The sequence below is a fragment of the Salvelinus alpinus genome, chromosome 3 (genome assembly GCF_045679555.1).
Source record: "Salvelinus alpinus chromosome 3, SLU_Salpinus.1, whole genome shotgun sequence".
NCBI classification, from domain to species: Eukaryota; Metazoa; Chordata; class Actinopteri; order Salmoniformes; family Salmonidae; genus Salvelinus; species Salvelinus alpinus.
In genome coordinates this window covers 74,863,801-74,881,779 of record NC_092088.1, presented here as the reverse complement: position 1 = coordinate 74,881,779, position 17,979 = coordinate 74,863,801, and the positions used below count along the sequence as shown (strand labels likewise).

At 43.9% G+C, this 17,979-nt stretch overlaps 1 protein-coding gene across 3 annotated transcripts; it reads right to left on the bottom strand.

The window, feature by feature from the left end:
• Positions 1-474: 474 nt before the first annotated feature.
• On the bottom strand, positions 475-17,770 carry LOC139571293 (casein kinase I-like). Of its 3 annotated transcripts, none has more exons than XM_071394044.1 (11): positions 17,150-17,770; positions 15,554-15,654; positions 15,208-15,318; positions 10,102-10,250; positions 8,956-9,184; positions 7,435-7,605; positions 5,047-5,195; positions 4,456-4,642; positions 3,243-3,382; positions 2,998-3,061; positions 475-2,081 (listed from the first exon to the last, which is right to left on the bottom strand). In XM_071394044.1, the coding sequence occupies exons 2-10, from the start codon at positions 15,627-15,629 to the stop codon at positions 3,029-3,031; spliced, it is 1,245 nt and encodes a 414-aa protein (XP_071250145.1). In that variant the 5' UTR covers positions 15,630-15,654; positions 17,150-17,770; the 3' UTR covers positions 475-2,081; positions 2,998-3,028. The 3 variants fall into 3 exon arrangements, with proteins under 3 accessions (XP_071250145.1, XP_071250147.1, XP_071250146.1); XM_071394046.1 differs by having other exon boundaries at positions 475-1,147; XM_071394045.1 differs by having other exon boundaries at positions 17,249-17,770.
• Positions 17,771-17,979: the final 209 nt, after the last annotated feature.

The following is a 17,979-nucleotide window of genomic DNA, read 5'->3' as shown; positions in this document are numbered from 1 at the left end:
ATGGGTCGTGATTTGTGACAATGTGCATGCGATTGGCTACATCTATTTTGAGTCGAATCACATTTACGGCCAGATCTGATCCTAGGTCTGTTAAGTTTTACATAGTTCTTAAATAATAATGAAGAAACAATCAAAATGACTTCAAAATAATTACCTAAAAACAAACACAGTATTATAAGTTGTGCATATCTTTATTGACTCAAAATATACCACCCCCCCCCCATGAATATAAACGGTACGAACTGTAGTTTAGCCCTATCCCATGAACTGTGTCCACAAGTGTTGATTCGTGTATTATAGCACGTGATTTACATCGTTATATCTATGTATTTATGCACGATATGTGGTGATGCTGTGCTGTTGAGTTTGAGATGCAACAAGTCAACTTTATGAAAAGGGACACAATAAAATAATAATTATTATAATTATTATACACAATATTGTTGTAATAAAGACTAAGCATGGTAAAGAACCCACAAAACCACATTCCATCTTTATTATTATCTGCCCTGGCCCATGCAGGCATAGGCCTACCTTTCATCTGACTCCCTCCACCCAACCAAGCTCTCCAGCAGGTCAATAAATCTCTATTACTACATTGACATCTTAAAACAACCTAGCACATTCTGGCTTTACACAAAATCATATTTACAGAGATAAAAAATAAATAACAGCAATTGAGCATATAACTTTGAAATCCAACCTCTTCATTTCTCCCATGCTCCTTCTCACATCTTCAGAGTAATAAGGCTTGTTGACTTATTATCATAATAACCAAGACCAATACTTCAATACTCAACAATATTCTTGCTTTTGCAAAGCCTCCACCTCTTAATGATAAGGTCCTTTATTACATTGTCCACCATCATTTGAAGGGATATTATTAGCTCTCTGCTGTTGACTAATGTAATAGAATACTGTGAGCACACACACACAGCAAAGGGGAGTGAAACCTCAATGTAAATGTGTCAATAATGTTAATAGGAAGTGTTGTAGAACCAAAATGTCCTTGTTTAACGCTTTGTTAAAAACTACTCATAATTATTCCTAAACAGCGAAGACATTAAGAGAAAATGGGTGACAGTCCATCTCTCTAAGTCTCCTACCATCCCCTTCCTCCTCTGACTTGCGGTCGGTCCTTGGCTTGCTGAAACCAAGAGTACGAAAAACAAACAGTAAGACAATAAGACATTGACATATACAGACTATATGCAACCCCACCTCTATAGGCAACTCTGATTCAAACACTTTCACATTCATTCCCTTCTTTCCTATTCATCATTTCCCCCCCATTCCTGAACAATGTTGTTCCACATCTCTTCCTACCTTTCTCTCTGCATATCTTCCATTTCCCCCTCATTCCTGAACAATGTTGTTCCACATCTCTTCCTACCTTTCTCTCTGCATATCTTCCATTTCCCCCTCATTCCTGAACAATGTTGTTCCACATCTCTTCCTACCTTCTCTCTGCATATCTTCCATTTCCCCAAAATTCCTCTTGACAGATCTTCTTGCCGACTACTTGACCCTCTGTAATATTCCCAGATATTATTATTATAAACATACACCTTAGCTCGAAATGTAGCTGTCATAAATTAGACATTCAACGTGAGACAAACGGTTTCGACTGTGTGTGTTTTTCAACCAACACATTTGCCCATACAACACCACCTCAGCAATGAAAACAGCTAGAATAATCAGAATTTGTCCATTTTGTACTGACATGTTTTTTGGGGCATTGAGCTTCTGAGAGACGTGTCTGGTCCCACGGATCACATAGCCAGCATAATGAGAGTGAACCAGGACTCATTCACCAGCCGAGGCGAAGGTCTCACAAGCCTGGGAAGCAAGGCTAGGCCAAGAGAGTGTCTTTCACTTGTCAATCCTTCATCTTTTCTCCCAGTTAACTACAGTCATATTGGACAGGCGTTCCCTTCTCACATTCATTGGAACTTCCTCTCCTTTTATTCTCTTCTGTCTTCATTCTTTAATCCGTCTTCAGTGTCGTTGACACACTCATGTTTTTTAATCCAACAATTTCAAAAGTAATTGAGTAGGTATTTGATACCCTGCTACCATGGCTGCAAAAAATAGTAATACATTTACTGTTTTTACTTCCCTTTTTACACACATTTGCAACAAATTTCATTCAATTAAGCATAAGCATACTAAGGGGCAAATCCAAACTTGAGAGCTGTGTATTTAACTCACTAACATGAGTAGGGCCTGTCTGGAAAAGACGGTAGACTAGAGCATGGCGCGGGTTCGATTCCTGCTGGGACCACCCATACATAAAGTGTCTACATGCATGACTAAGTTGCTTTGTATAAAAGCGTCTGCTCAATTTCATATATTATTATTATAATACTGTATATTATGATTATATATATATTATAATTATATATATTATTATTATACTGTATATTATGATTATATATATATATATTATTATTATACTGTATATTATAATTATATATATTATACTGTATATTATGATTATATACATTATTATTACACACACACACACACAGATAGACGGGTTGGCTAACAGCGTCACGAAAATGATGTGAGCGCATTGATGGGGCCGGAGGCCGTGCTTTGTTGTGATTCTTAACAGTCAGATAGCAACAATGACAAGAAGCTGCCATGTGGCAAATAATAGGTGACTTGTTTCAAGGTGTTTTGACTGAATTGATATCTATGCTAATATCGTTAAAATTTGCTAGCTAGCTAACCAACAACTGTAACGATGTATTTGAGAGACAACAAGTGCTCATTATGAAAATGAGTTTGTTTTCAATAAACGTTGGAGACTAAATATAATTGACATGTCTCCAATCTAAGCCAACCCCGTCTGTTTTGCCTCATAGTTGCGCTCAAGTCGGTTTTGTTGCTAAACAACCAACCCGTCTATATTCTATTATATTCAATTATGCATTGATATTACAGGTTACAGTTGGTCCATAGTTGACTGAGTGTTGTCTGACGGGTCCTTACCTGCCAGTGTCGAGAGGGCCTGAGGAGCAGCTCACTTCCCCAGGTGTTCAAATGGCACACTGACCTGACGAAGAGGAGAGGGGGTTAACAGACGGCATAGGGTTAGTATAAGGTGCAGTGCATTCAACAGACATACTATACAGTCACATACACAGGCAGACAAACGTCAATCACTTTCAGCAAGGGAAGCTGTGGGGTTCAGGGGAGCAGAGCGAGAGAGAGCTATACAATGGTAGGTAGCTGACCTGTGATGTAGCGATGCGTGATTGGCCCATCTGTGCGGTGAGGTCAGAGGAGGAGATGTTGGCGGGGGCGCCGCGGTGGAGCCTCATGGCCACCTTCCTCTCTCGCTCCGCACGGGACACAGCCTGCGGGGACCGGTTCCCTACACACACACACACACACAATTGGTGAAATGGAATCTGGTGCTGGGTTGGAACAAAAGCCTGCACATCCTGGACTTTCCTCATAGTTTCCTCAGCTGAGTCCAAACACAACAGATTGTTTAAGAGACTAATGGGGAACTAGAGGGCTACAAACTGGAGTCATGAATTCAGCAAGTGGTTTAGTTTACACACCCTCCCCTCCCTCGTGTTTAGACAGTCATTTCATGTCTAACTTATGAAGTAAGTAAAAACCTTCCACACTCGTAGTATTCCTAAGTAATTGGGGCATAGACCTGTATATACTCAGTAGTAGAAACAGAGAAGGTCCAGACTCTTAGAATTAAAGTACAAATGAAAATAATGTTTTAGTCCAAATGGAATAACATTTTTCTTTGTTATTTCGCCTTCATTCTAAGAATGCAGACCTTCTTTTTCTACTACTGTCTGCCTCATGACTCACCTGACTGTGGGACTCCTCTGGAGGCAGGGTTACTGTCTGCCTCATGACTCACCTGACTGGGACTCCTCTGGAGGCAGGGTTACTGTCTGCCTCATGACTCACCTGACTGTGGGACTCCTCTGGAGGCAGGGTTACTGTCTGCCTCATGACTCACCTGACTGTGGGACTCCTCTGGAGGCAGGGTTACTGTCTGCCTCATGACTCACCTGACTGGGACTTCTCTGGAGACAGGGTTACTGTCTGCCTCATGACTCACCTGACTGGGACTCCTCTGAAGGCAGGGTTACTGTCTGCCTCATGACTCACCTGACTGTGGGACTCCTCTGGAGGCAGGGTTACTGTCTGCCTCATGACTCACCTGACTGTGGGACTCCTCTGGAGGCAGGGTTACTGTCTGCCTCATGACTCACCTGACTGTGGGACTCCTCTGGAGGCAGGGTTACTGTCTGCCTCATGACTCACCTGACTGGGACTCCTCTGGAGGCAGGGTTACTGTCTGCCTCATGACTCACCTGACTGGGACTCCTCTGGAGGCAGGGTTACTGTCTGCCTCATAACTCACCTGACTGGGACTCCTCTGGAGGCAGGGTTACTGTCTGCCTCATGACTCACCTGACTGTGGGACTCCTCTGGAGGCAGGGTTAGAAGCTGCTGCATTGGGGCCATTTCGGATCCTGTCTACGCCCCCTGGGGGGTTGCCGCCCGGGGGTAGAGCACGGGATGCCCTAGGTCCTCCTCCGATCCTCTCATCCACCTCTCTCCTCTCCCGCTCCCCATCCTCGGCTGTCCTGCTGGCCCCCTGAAGCAGAAAGATGAAAATGCAAGTTAGGAAAGGTGGCAGGGATTCAAAATGAACCATGTTTATAATCAACTGTGTTCATGTAATATAGAACTCATGTGTAATTGCATTTAAAATGAGTGGAAATTGAATGAAAAATAAGGACAAAATAGATAAATGGTTAATAAATGAATAATAGACGTGCAATAATTGTTCATAGGGATGCAGTCAGTTCTAGACTGAAATATTGTGGAGGTACTCATTTTGGGTGCTGGAACTGTTTATATTTAGGTGCAGGAGCTCCACAACACTTTTTATTTAATATTCTAGAAGAGGAACAGGAGCTCAAGCAGTAGAACATTGTGGTGCCGGTACTCAGCTGCAGTGAGCTCCTGCCCAAATCACGCACTGGATACAGTACTCACAAACTTGAGCATGTTCCAATCAAAGACGTAGTCGTAGGAGAAGCCCTGTCTGTGGAACAGGTTCCTGAACAACTGTCTCAGGTACGAGTAGTCTGGCTTGTCGTCGAACCGCAGAGAGCGACAGAAGTTCAGGTAGGTGGAGAACTCAGCTGTGGATAAAGTGGGCCACAAAGGGTCACCAAAGACTTGGGTCAAATACACATTAGCTGTGTTCAATTACCCATACTAACATACTGTATACTACATACTTAATGAGTATATACTATTAGTTCATTTTAGTATACTGTAAACAAACGGTATCCTTTCAGTTGAGTGTACTAGCGCTTCGCCTGTCTACCGGAAGTTGATGCTGTTGCTATGCAACCTCTTGCTAGCTTGTTAGCATAACAAATTACTAGCTAGACATCAGGTGTGTTTGTAAATTCAAACTGGAGTGCCAGAGTGCGCTCTGGGCGTTCGTAAATTCAGAGTGTTTCGCTCTCGGAGCATTCAGAGCGCACACACTGGACGGTCTGGGTGAGGAGTAGGGTTGATCCAAGCGTTCTGACCTCACAACGGCAGTCAAGCAGCCAAGCTAACTGGCTTACTTGCTAGCTACTTCCAGAGAAAAACGAGAGAACAGATCACTCTGACCCTTTTTACTCGCCCTAGCAGAGCTGGTAAGGCTGTTTTCATGTTATCCAGAGAGTCGGTGACTAACTGTGCTGCTGGCAACAATTTTATTACACTTTTTTGCCAACGTTTACTGACACCGGCCACATTCAACGGTGTTGAGCGTTAGGAAATTCATCAGTTATTCTGCGCTCAACCTCTGGCAGTCAGACGAGAGTGCTCTGAAATCGGAGTAGATAGCTAAGCTTAGTTAGCTAAGCTATGAATGACGTGAATAATCAAGTCAATAAACGTTGGGTAGTTAGATAGCATAAAGTAAATATACTGGCAAGTTCGATGTACTAGTAGCCAACTACAGTAGCTAGCTAACATACCTGGTACATACTGCTGTAATGATATGCTATGTAGTTCGTAAGGATAGCGTAGCTAACAAATTGTTAGTCAACATAACATGTAACCTCTGATAACCAGGTGGTGAATCGCATCTCTGCATGTCTGGCAGACATATCAGTGTGGATGACGGATCACCACCTCAAGCTGAACCTCGGCAAGACGGAGCTGCTCTTCCTCCCGGGGAAGGACTGCCCGTTCCATGATCTCGCCATCACGGTTGACAACTCCATTGTGTCCTCCTCCCAGAGTGCTAAGAACCTTGGCGTGATCCTGGACAACACCCTGTCGTTCTCAACTAACATCAAGGCGGTGACCCGTTCCTGTAGGTTCATGCTCTACAACATTCGCAGAGTACGACCCTGCCTCACGCAGGAAGCGGCGCAGGTCCTAATCCAGGCACTTGTCATCTCCCGTCTGGATTACTGCAACTCGCTGTTGGCTGGGCTCCCTGCCTGTGCCATTAAACCCCTACAACTCATCCAGAACGCCGCAGCCCGTCTGGTGTTCAACTTTCCTAAGTTCTCTCACGTCACCCCGCTCCTCCGCTCTCTCCACTGGCTTCCAGTTGAAGCTCGCATCCGCTACAAGACCATGGTGCTTGCCTACGGAGCTGTGAGGGGAACGGCACCTCCGTACCTTCAGGCTCTGATCAGGCCCTACACCCAAACAAGGGCACTGCGTTCATCCACCTCTGGCCTGCTCGCCTCCCTACCTCTGAGGAAGTACAGTTCCCGCTCAGCCCAGTCAAAACTGTTCGCTGCTCTGGCACCCCAATGGTGGAACAAACTCCCTCACGACGCCAGGTCAGCGGAGTCAATCACCACCTTCCGGAGACACCTGAAACCCCACCTCTTTAAGGAATACCTAGGATAGGATAAAGTAATCCTTCTAACCCCCCCCCCCCTTAAAAGAGTTAGATGCACTATTGTAAAGTGGTTGTTCCACTGGATATCATAAGGTGAATGCACCAATTTGTAAGTCGCTCTGGATAAGAGCGTCTGCTAAATGACTTAAATGTAAAATGTAAAATGTAATTTAACTTCTTAGAAAATTCATTACTTTATTACATTGCTCAACATTTTTATAATTAGTTAAAGCAACGAATTTGTATATGCACTCTCGCACGTCGGCTGCATATTTTCTGCCATTTCTTTCAAATCTGAAATCTTTTTGAAGCCATACTATGACCAATATGCGTACTATATACTCAATTTACGTCACAAACAGTACGGTTAGAATGAGTATTCAAACACAGCTATTGATTTAGCTTGGTGTTAAAAGACTACTTGAAGTGAGTTAACTAAACTAACACACTCATAGTTAGTGTTGTAAACCCAGGATAAAGAAACCCTATATATCAGAGATGAAACTTCAGCTACTCACAGGGGTATCCCTTGCAGAGCACCTCGATAGGGGTGGACATCTTTTTCTCGCTGATGCGTTCGTACTTCTGCCTCTTGGTGGCGGCCTTGAGGCCCTGCCAGGGCAGAGAGCCCAGGTTGAAGTACATCAGGACATAACCAAGAGACTCCAGGTCATCACGACGAGACTGTTCTGCAGAGGGAGAGAGGAGAGGAGACACACTATACTGATCTTATTTCAAACAAAACCATATGAATGCCTGTAGAGGAGAACAGAAGAGAGAGAAGAGGACAGGAGAATAGAGGAGAGAGGAATAGAAGAGAGAGGAACAGAAGAGAGAGGAGAGGACAGGAGAATAGAGGAGAGGAATAGAAGAGAGAGAAGAGGACAGGAGAATAGAGGAGAGAGGAATAGTAGAGAGAGGAACAGAAGAGAGAGAAGAGGACAGGAGAATAGAGGAGAGAGGAATAGAAGAGAGAGGAGAGGACAGGAGAATAGAAGAGAGGACAAATAGGAGAGGACAGAATAGGACAGGAAAATAGAAAAGAGAGGAGAGGAGAATAGAAGAGACAGGAGATGAAAGGAGAGAGGAGATGACAGAAGAATATAAGAATGGGGAGAGGGCAGGAGAGTAGAAGGGAGAGGACAGGAGAATAGAAGTGAGAGGAGCGGACATGAGAATAGAAGAGACAGGATAGGAGAATAGAAGAGAGGACAGGAGAAGAGAGGACAGGAGAAGAGGAGAATAGGAGAGAGGGGAGGTGATAGGGGAACAGAAGAGATAGGAGAGGACAGGAAAATAGAAGAGAGGGGAGAGTAGAAGAGAGAGGAGATGAGAATAGAAGAGAGAGGACAGGGGAATATAGGATAGAGGAGAGGACAGGAGAAAATAGAGAACAGGAGAAAGGAGGAGAGAGGAGAGGACAGGAGAATAGAAGAGAGAGGAGAAGAGAGAGGAGAGGAGAATAGAAGAGAGAGGAGAGGACACGAGAATAGGAAGAGAAGAAAGGAGAATAGAGGAGAGAGGAGAGGCCAGGGGAATAGAGGAGAGAGGAGAGGAGAGTAGAAGAGAGGAGAGGACATGAGAATAGAAGGACAGGACAGGAGAATAGAAGAGTGGAGAATAGGAGGAGAGGACAGGAGAGAGGAGAGGACAGGAGAATAGAGGACAGGAGAAAGAGGAGAGGAGAAGAGGAGAGAGGAGAGGACAGGAGAATAGAAGAGAGAGGAGAATAGAAGAGAGGACAGGAGAATAGAAGAGAGAGGACAGGAGAATAGAAGAGGACGTGAGAATAGAAGAGAGAGGACAGGAGAATAGAAGAGGACGTGAGAATAGAAGAGAGAAAGGAAAAGAAAGAAAAGAAGAGGGGAGTGAGGGAGGAAGGAGGAAGAGAGAGTAGATAGAGAAGGGGCAATACTGGTGAGAGTCCTACTACAGTAGTTCTGAGAATCCAGCCATGACTACACACAGCCTATAAAGGGTCAAACACACATGCACAAACACACATGCACAAACACACAATACTGCAAGTAGTACTGAACCTATCCCCAGATGTGTGTTGATGGAGGCGTAGCGCGCGGTGCCGGTCAGGTTCTTGTTCTCGCGGTAGGGAATGTGCTGGTGTGTTCGGGCGTCGCGGTACTTCTTGGCCAGGCCAAAGTCGATGATGTACACCAGGTTGCCCTTCTTGCCCAGGCCCATCAGGAAGTTGTCAGGCTTCACGTCTCTGTGGATGAAGTTCTTAGAGTGGATGTACTCAATCCGGCTGATCTGGAGGAGAAGAGAGGAGGGGAGAAAGTGGGGAGGGGTAGGAGATAGGGAATGTTGACTATCATCAGTTCCAGTTCTTGATTAAATCCACTAACGTTATACACTGAGTGTACAAAACATTAAGAACACCTGCTCTTTCCATGACATAGACTGACCAGGTGAATCCAGGTGAAAGCTATGATCCCTTATTGATGTCAGTTGTTAAATCCACTTCAATCAGTGTAGATGAAGGGGAGGAAACAGCTTAAAGAAGGATTTTAAGCCTTGAGACATGGATTATGTGTGCCATTCAGAGGGTGAATGGGCAAGACAAAAGATGTAGGTGCTTTTGAACGGGGTATGGTAGTAGGTGCCAGGCGCACTGGTTTGAGTGGGTCAAGAACGGCAATGTTGCTGGGTTTTTGATGCTAAACAGTTTCCCGTGTGTATCAAGAAGGGTCAAACACCCAAAGGACATCCAGCCAACTTGCCACAACCGTCGGAAGCCATTGCATCAACATGGGCCAGCATCCCTGTAGAGGCTGTTCTGAGGGCAAAAGGGGATGCAACTTAATATTAGGAATGTGTACCGAATGTTTTGTACACTCAGTGTATATAATCAAGGGGTATCCTTTGAAAATGCCATCACAATAAAGCTTACAGATTAACCTATAAACCATATGATATGATAAAAAGGTGGAGGAGGAGATGGAGGAGGAAAATGCCTTTCCTAAACTAACACTCACACTTGGCTTTTCCACTCTAACTAGCTCTAACCGTGTTGATAACTACTTCATTAAGAAATAATGTACGTACTGTGACTGTGATGTGGTTGTCCCACCTACCTATCCTACTAACTGTAAGTCGCTCTGGATAAGAGCGTCTGCTAAATGACTCAAATGTAAATGTGATGATGAAGAGAAGGCGTTGTGCTGTACCATCTGGTCAGCCAGCAGCAGGACAGTCTTGAGGCTGAACTTGCGGGAGCAGAAGTTGAACAGGTCCTCCAGACTGGGGCCTAGCAGCTCCATCACCATCACGTTGTAGTCTCCCTCTGCTCCACACCACTTTATGGACGGGATGCCCACTGTAGGGAATGGAAGTGAGAGTGATTTATAAGGATGCCCACTGTAGGGAATGGAGGTGAGAGTGATTTATAAGGATGCCCACTGTAGGGAATGGAGGTGAGAGTGATTTATAAGGATGCCCACTGTAGGGAATGGAAGGGAGAGAATGATTTATAAGGATGCCCACTGTAGGGAATGGAGGTGAGAGTGATTTATAAGGATGCCCACTGTAGGGAATGGAAGGGAGAGTGATTTATAAGGATGCCCACTGTAGGGAATGGAAGGGAGAGCGTGATTTATAAGGATGCCCACTGTAGGGAATGGAGGTGAGTGATTTATAAGGATGCCCACTGTAGGGAATGGAGATGAGAGCGTGATTTATAAGGATGCCCACTGTAGGGAATGGAGGTGAGAGTGATTTATAAGGATGCCCACTGTAGGGAATGGAGGTGAGAGTGATTTATAAGGATGCCCACTGTAGGGAATGGAGGTGAGAGTGATTTATAAGGATGCCCACTGTAGGGAATGGAAGGGAGAGAGTGATTTATAAGGATGCCCACTGTAGGGAATGGAAGGGAGAGAGTGATTTATAAGGATGCCCACTGTAGGGAATGGAAGGGAGAGAATGATTTATAAGGATGCCCACTGTAGGGAATGGAAGGGAGAGAATGATTTATAAGGATGCCCACTGTAGGGAATGGAAGGGAGAGAGTGATTTATAAGGATGCCCACTGTAGGGAATGGAAGGGAGAGAGTGATTTATAAGGATGCCCACTGTAGGGAATGGAAGGGAGAGAGTGATTTATAAGGATGCCCACTGTAGGGAATGGAAGGGAGAGTGATTTATAAGGATGCCCACTGTAGGGAATGGAAGGGAGAGTGATTTATAAGGATGCCCACTGTAGGGAATGGAGGAGAGCGTGATTTATAAGGATGCCCACTGTAGGGAATGGAAGGGAGAGAGTGATTTATAAGGATGCCCACTGTAGGGAATGGAAGGGAGAGAGTGATTTATAAGGATGCCCACTGCAGGGAATGGAAGGGAGAGAGTGATTTATAAGGATGCCTACTGTAGGGAATGGAAGGGAGAGAGTGATTTATAAGGATGCCCACTGTCTGTAGGGAATGGAAGGGAGAGAGTGATTTATAAGGATGCCCACTGTAGGGAATGGAAGGGAGAGAGTGATTTATAAGGATGCCTACTGTAGGGAATGGAAGGGAGAGAGTGATTTATAAGGATGCCCACTGTCTGTAGGGAATGGAAGGGAGAGAGTGATTTATAAGGATGCCCACTGTCTGTAGGGAATGGAAGGGAGAGAGTGATTTATAAGGATGCCCACTGTAGGGAATGGAAGGGAGAGAGTGATTTATAAGGATGCCCACTGTAGGGAATGGAGGTGAGAGTGATTTATAAGGATGCCCACTGTAGGGAATGGAGGTGAGAGTGATTTATAAGGATGCCCACTGTAGGGAATGGAAGGGAGAGTGATTTATAAGGATTCCCACTGTAGGGAAGGGAAGGGAGAGAGTGATTTATAAGGATGCCCACTGTAGGGAATGGAAGGGAGAGAGTGATTTATAAGGATGCCCACTGTAGGGAATGGAGGTGAGAGAGTGATTTATAAGGATGCCCACTGTAGGGAATAGAGGTGAGAGTGATTTATAAGGATGCCCACTGTAGGGAATGGAGGTGAGAGTGATTTATAAGGATGCCCACTGTAGGGAATGGAGGTGAGAGTGATTTATAAGGATGCCCACTGTAGGGAATGGAGGTGAGAGTGATTTATAAGGATGCCCACTGTAGGGAATGGAGGTGAGAGAGTGATTTATAAGGATGCCCACTGTAGGGAATGGAAGGGAGAGAGTGATTTATAAGGATGCCTACTGTAGGGAATGGAGGTGAGAGAGTGATTTATAAGGATGCCCACTGTAGGGAATGGAAGGGAGAGAGTGATTTATAAGGATGCCCACTGTAGGGAATGGAAGGGAGAGAGTGATTTATAAGGATGCCCACTGTAGGGAATGGAGGTGAGAGAGTGATTTATAAGGATGCCCACTGTAGGGATTGGAAGGGAGAGAGTGATTTATAAGGATGCCCACTGTAGGGAATGGAGGTGAGAGAGTGATTTATAAGGATGCCCACTGTAGGGAATGGAAGGGAGAGCGTGATTTATAAGGATGCCCACTGTAGGGAATGGAGGTGAGAGTGATTTATAAGGATGCCCACTGTAGGGATTGGAAGGGAGAGAGTGATTTATAAGGATGCCCACTGTAGGGAATGGAGGTGAGAGAGTGATTTATAAGGATGCCCACTGTAGGGAATGGAAGGGAGAGCGTGATTTATAAGGATGCCCACTGTAGGGAATGGAGGTGAGAGTGATTTATAAGGGTGCCCACTGTAGGGAATGGAAGGGAGAGAGAGAGTGATTTATAAGGATGCCCACTGTAGGGAATGGAAGGGAGAGAGAGAGTGATTTATAAGGATGCCCACTGTAGGGAATGGAAGGGAGAGAGAGAGTGATTTATAAGGATGCCCACTGTAGGGAATGGAGGTGAGAGAGTGATTTATAAGGATGCCCACTGTAGGGAATGGAGGTGAGAGAGTGATTTATAAGGATGCCCACTGTAGGGAATGGAGGTGAGAGTGATTTATAAGGATGCCCACTGTAGGGAATGGAGGTGAGAGTGATTTATAAGGATGCCCACTGTAGGGAATGGAGGTGAGAGTGATTTACAGTGCATTCGGGAAGTATTCAGACCTCTTGACTTTTTCCACATTTTGTTACGTTACAGCCTTATTCTAAAATTAATTTAATTGTTTACCTCCTCAATCTACACACAATACCACAATGACAAAGCAAAAACAGGTTAGACATTGTTGCAATTTTTTTAATGGAAATATTGCATATAGTTGAAGTCGGAAGTTTACATACACTTAGGTTGGAGTCATTAAAACTCGTTTTTCAACCACTCCACAAATGTCTTGTTAACAAACTATAGTTTTGGCAAGTCGGTTAGGACACCTACTTTGTGCACGGCACAAGTCATTTTTCCAACAATTGTTTACAGATAGATTATTTCACTGTATCACAACTCCAGTGGGTCAGAAGTTTACATACACTAAGTTGACTGTGCCTTTAAACAGCTTGGAAAATTCCAGAAAATTATGTCACGGCTTTAGAAGCTTCTGATAGGCTAATTGACATCATTTGAGTCAATTGGAGATTTACCTGTGGATGTATTTCAAGGCCTACCTTCAAACTCAGTGCCTCTTTGCATGACATCATGGGAAAATCAAATTAAATAAGCCAAGACCTCAGAATTCTTTTTTGTAGACCTCCACAAGTCTGGTTCATGCTTGGGAGCCATTTCCAAACGCCTGAAGGTACCATGTTCATCTGTACAAACAATAGTACGCAAGTATAAACACCATGGGACCACATAGCCGTCATAACGCTCAGGAAGGAGACGCGTTCTGTCTCCTAGAGATGAACATACTTTGGTGCGAAAAGTGCAAATCAATCCCAGAACAACAGCAAAGGATCTTGTGAAGATGCTGGAGGAAACAGGTACAAAAGTATCAATATCCACAGTAAAACGAGTCCTATATCGACATAACTTGAAAGGCCGCTCAGCAAGGAGGAAGCCACTACTCCAAAACCGCCATAAAAAAGCCAGACTATGGTTTGCAACTGCACATGGGGACAAAGATCGTACTTTTTGGAGAAATGTCCTCTGGTCTGATGAAACAAAAATAGAACTGTTTGGCCATAATGACCATCGTTATGTTTGGAGGAAAAAGGGGGAGGCTTGCAATCCGAAGAACACCATCCCAACCGTGAAGCCATGGCTGGCAGCATCATGTTGTGGTGGTGCTTTGCTGCAGGAGGGACTGGTGCACTTCACAAAATAGATGGCATCATGAGGGAGGAAAATGCTGTGGATATATTGAAGCAACATCTCAAGACATCAGTCAGGAAGTTAAAGCTTGGTCGCAAATGGGTCTTCCAAATGGATAATGACCCCAAGCATACTTCCAAAGTTGTGGCAAAATGGCTTAAAGACAACAAAGTCAAGGTATTGGAGTGGCCATCAAAGCCATGACCTAAATCCTATAGAAAGTTTGTGGGCAGAACTGAAAAAGCGTGTGCGAGCAAGGAGGCCTACAAACCTGACTCAGTTACACCAGCTCTGTCAGGAGGAATGGACCAAAATTCACCCAACTTATTGTGGGAAGCTTGTGGAAGGCTACCCGAAACATTTGACCCAAGTTACACAATTTACAGGCAATGCTACCAAGTATGTAAACTTCTGACCCACTTGGACTGTGATGAAAAAAATAAAAGCTGAAATAAATCACTCTACTATTATTCTGACATTTCACATTCTTAAAATAAATTGGTGATTCTAACTGACCTAAAACAGGGATTTTTTACTAGGATTAAATGTCAGGAATTGTGAAAAACTGAGTTTAAATGTATTTGGCCAAGGTGTATGTAAACATCCGACTTCAACTGTAAGTATTTCAGACCTTTTACTCAGTACATTGTTGAAGCCCCTTTGGCAGCGATTACATGTTTTCAGGATCAGGATGCACCTGAGCTCAATTTCGAGTCTCATAGCAAAGGTAGCAACATTTTCTAAAAACCTGTTTTCGCTTTGTCATTATGAGGTATTATGTGTAGATTGATGATGGAAAACATGTATTTAATACATTTTAGAACAAAGCTGTAACGTAACAAAATGAGGAAAAAGTCAAGGGGTCTGAATACTTCCCAAATGCACTGTATAAGCTAATGTGACTGACTGGGGTTTGATCCCAGGTCCTACGTGTCACAAAATGGAGTTAGCCCTTCTAAGCTAAAGCCTAGGCATTAGCTTGAAAAACCAACACAAGTCTTCAGGTTAGGGTTTCCCCAACAGTCGCCCCCCCACCCCCACCCCTGACCACACCCTCTTGTCTTAATCCTCTCTCACCTCCTCCCTGCATCATCTTGTAGAACTTGCTCTCGATGTGGAGTTGTGGGTGTTTGGTCTTCACACATTCCAGCTTAATGGCCACCTCCTCACCCGTGGCAATGTTAACGCCTGACAGAGACACAGGAAGTGACACATACCATGACCACCTTTTTGATGATGCAATCACCATGGCCTACTCTGACACAATATTTTATTTTTATGCCCAGCTTTGATGTGTTCAATGATTAAATGTGTTGGGACAGAATTTAACGTTTGTATGGAAGGCAGTCCATCCTAGAGTATGTTAATTAAGAGGTTTGTGGGAATAAGTCGTGTTAGAGCTCCATTAAAATGAAGGTCTTACCCAGGTAAATGTCTCCAAAAGAGCCGCTCCCTATCTTCCTGCCGAGGCGGTACTTGTTTCCCACTCTCAGCTCCATGGTTCCTGCTTGTCTTCACAATTCACTGAGGGGGCAGACATACAGGAGGACACACAAACTGTCATCAATCAAACTGTAGATCGATATAGCAGAAGGAAAATGTGACGCAGCCCAGTTCCACCACAATCTCAAAGGGCTCCAACTCAAATAAGATGTTACAAAAGGGAGAATTGGTTACAAAATGAGAGCTGGGACAAGAGAAGGCCCAAAATGAAGACAGAGCCAGGCATGGAAAAAGGAGAAAACATGATTTAAGCCAAAATAGTGGGAGTGGGAGTGGGGAAAAAAAGTGTGGTTAAAATGGTGATTTAGAAAAAAGTTTCTTACTACTTAGAAGAAAGTTGGGTGATTTACCTATGGATTTGAAGGATCATGAGTTGGGAGAGGGCAAATGTAGGAGAAAACTCAGTGTGAATGTGACTTCATTAATTCAGCACTTTGAACAAGCCATCTCACCTCAAAGGAAACCAATATATACACAAACAATTAGCATAGCCTAATAATCTGAGTCCCCAAAGAAACTAAGTGAAATACATTTTCTTCCATCACAATACAGGGAGAAGTTAACACTGGAAAATGGCTGTGGTGGTGTTTAAATACATACATAGCGAAGGCACACTGATGATAAAGACAGCAATTTAACACATTTACCATTTCTATTTATGCTTTGTAAGGGCAGTGCACTCAAGATGCCCCGCTGGTGTCTTATCTGTAAAGGTTGTGATTTGTCACAGATGAACTCTATACAGATTAGTACAGATGAACTAATATAGTTCCATTGTATTCTGTTCTACTATTCCACAGTCATACATAATGGTGGTGGATGAGATAAATCCTAACATCGATAGAAGACGATGAAGATGAAGCAAGGTAATGATAGATGACACAAATGTTGGATTTTAATTTGAGCCAGTTTGCTACAGCAGGAAAATAATCCTGCAGCAAGAGTAAATATGAATTATCATGTGTATTATAATTAACGGACATTTTCGTAGGGGTTGGTGTATTTTTCTTAAAGAAAAATCAAGTGTGAAATTTCAAACTTCAGAAGCCTTTTAAACCTCAAATATACTATAAGTTTGAATTTCCTGCAACAGTGTGATCAAATTAAGATCCTACATCTGTAGAATCTACATGCAATCCCTTATAATCTTACCATGATCATTTTACACTGTAAAACCAACTTAATTTAAGGTCAAACTCTTGTTCATGAATCCACAAGTCAGTCAACGGTAAATAGCCTAGCCTACCCTACAAGCCTATTACAAAATGTAGCCCTATTGTTGTTGCAAGGTTGTAGCGCTGCTCTGTAGCAAGATGCCAGGGGCAACAACGTAATTTACTGTAGATCTAAGAGTAAACCAGACCTGGGAAGCTAGATGAAACCTATCCAAAAAGTCTAATTCATATAATTAGGGCTACATTAGAAACATTCGCATTCAGGTTCAGTGTGTCAAAATTTGCACAAAGCCGCACCCTTGGCTTGGGAAAACCTCGGTCGAGAAAAACTATTAACCTACCTTCTGATTCTGACTCGCCTGTTTAGGTTCCTGTTCAAACCCCAATCACAAACACAATTCCCCGATTTAGCAGTGGACCCGTGACATTCCTCCCCTCACCCGTTTGATCAAGCTCTTCAGGGACTGCTGCCTTCCTTCCACCGAGGTGCTGATCAGGACGTTATCATTCAAACAGCACCATGGACAGAGAAAGACGACCGCGGAGTTTTACAAACCATTCCTCACCGCCGTCCTGACCCAGATGTCAACGTCCCGCGGTATAATCTGGTCTAATCTGCACTGCGAATTACAGATATTTTGGTGTAAACTCAGAAATCCAGCTATCCCCTCTCGCTCACCTGTTATTATACCATTGACAATATCAATGATGTCATTCAGCACAAACCATAAGAAAATGCCCGGATTGCCTTAAAGACACCACGCATCACGCAGCTGTCACCTGTACATTTTAGTAATTTAGCAGAAGCTCTTATTTTACAGGCGCAATTAGGTTTAAGTGCCTTGCTGAAGGGCACATCGACAGATTTTTCACCTAGTCGGCTCGGGATTCGAACCAGGTAACTTTATTTTACTGGCTCAGCACTCTTAAACGCTAGGCTAACTGCCGCACTGTTGTGAACGTCGTGAGCTGGTGCACGGTCCAAGGCTGCTCATTCTACTGAAAGCGTTCTAGTTCGTCTGTGCATGGTGTTCTCATTTAATTCTTTATTTAACTAGGCAAGCCAATAGACTGCTCATGGTAAAAGTTTACAGAGAAGCCACGGTAAAGGTTTACTTGATGTTCAGTCAAGGACAACAGGTCACTGAAGTAGTGGTGTGGTACAAACCAA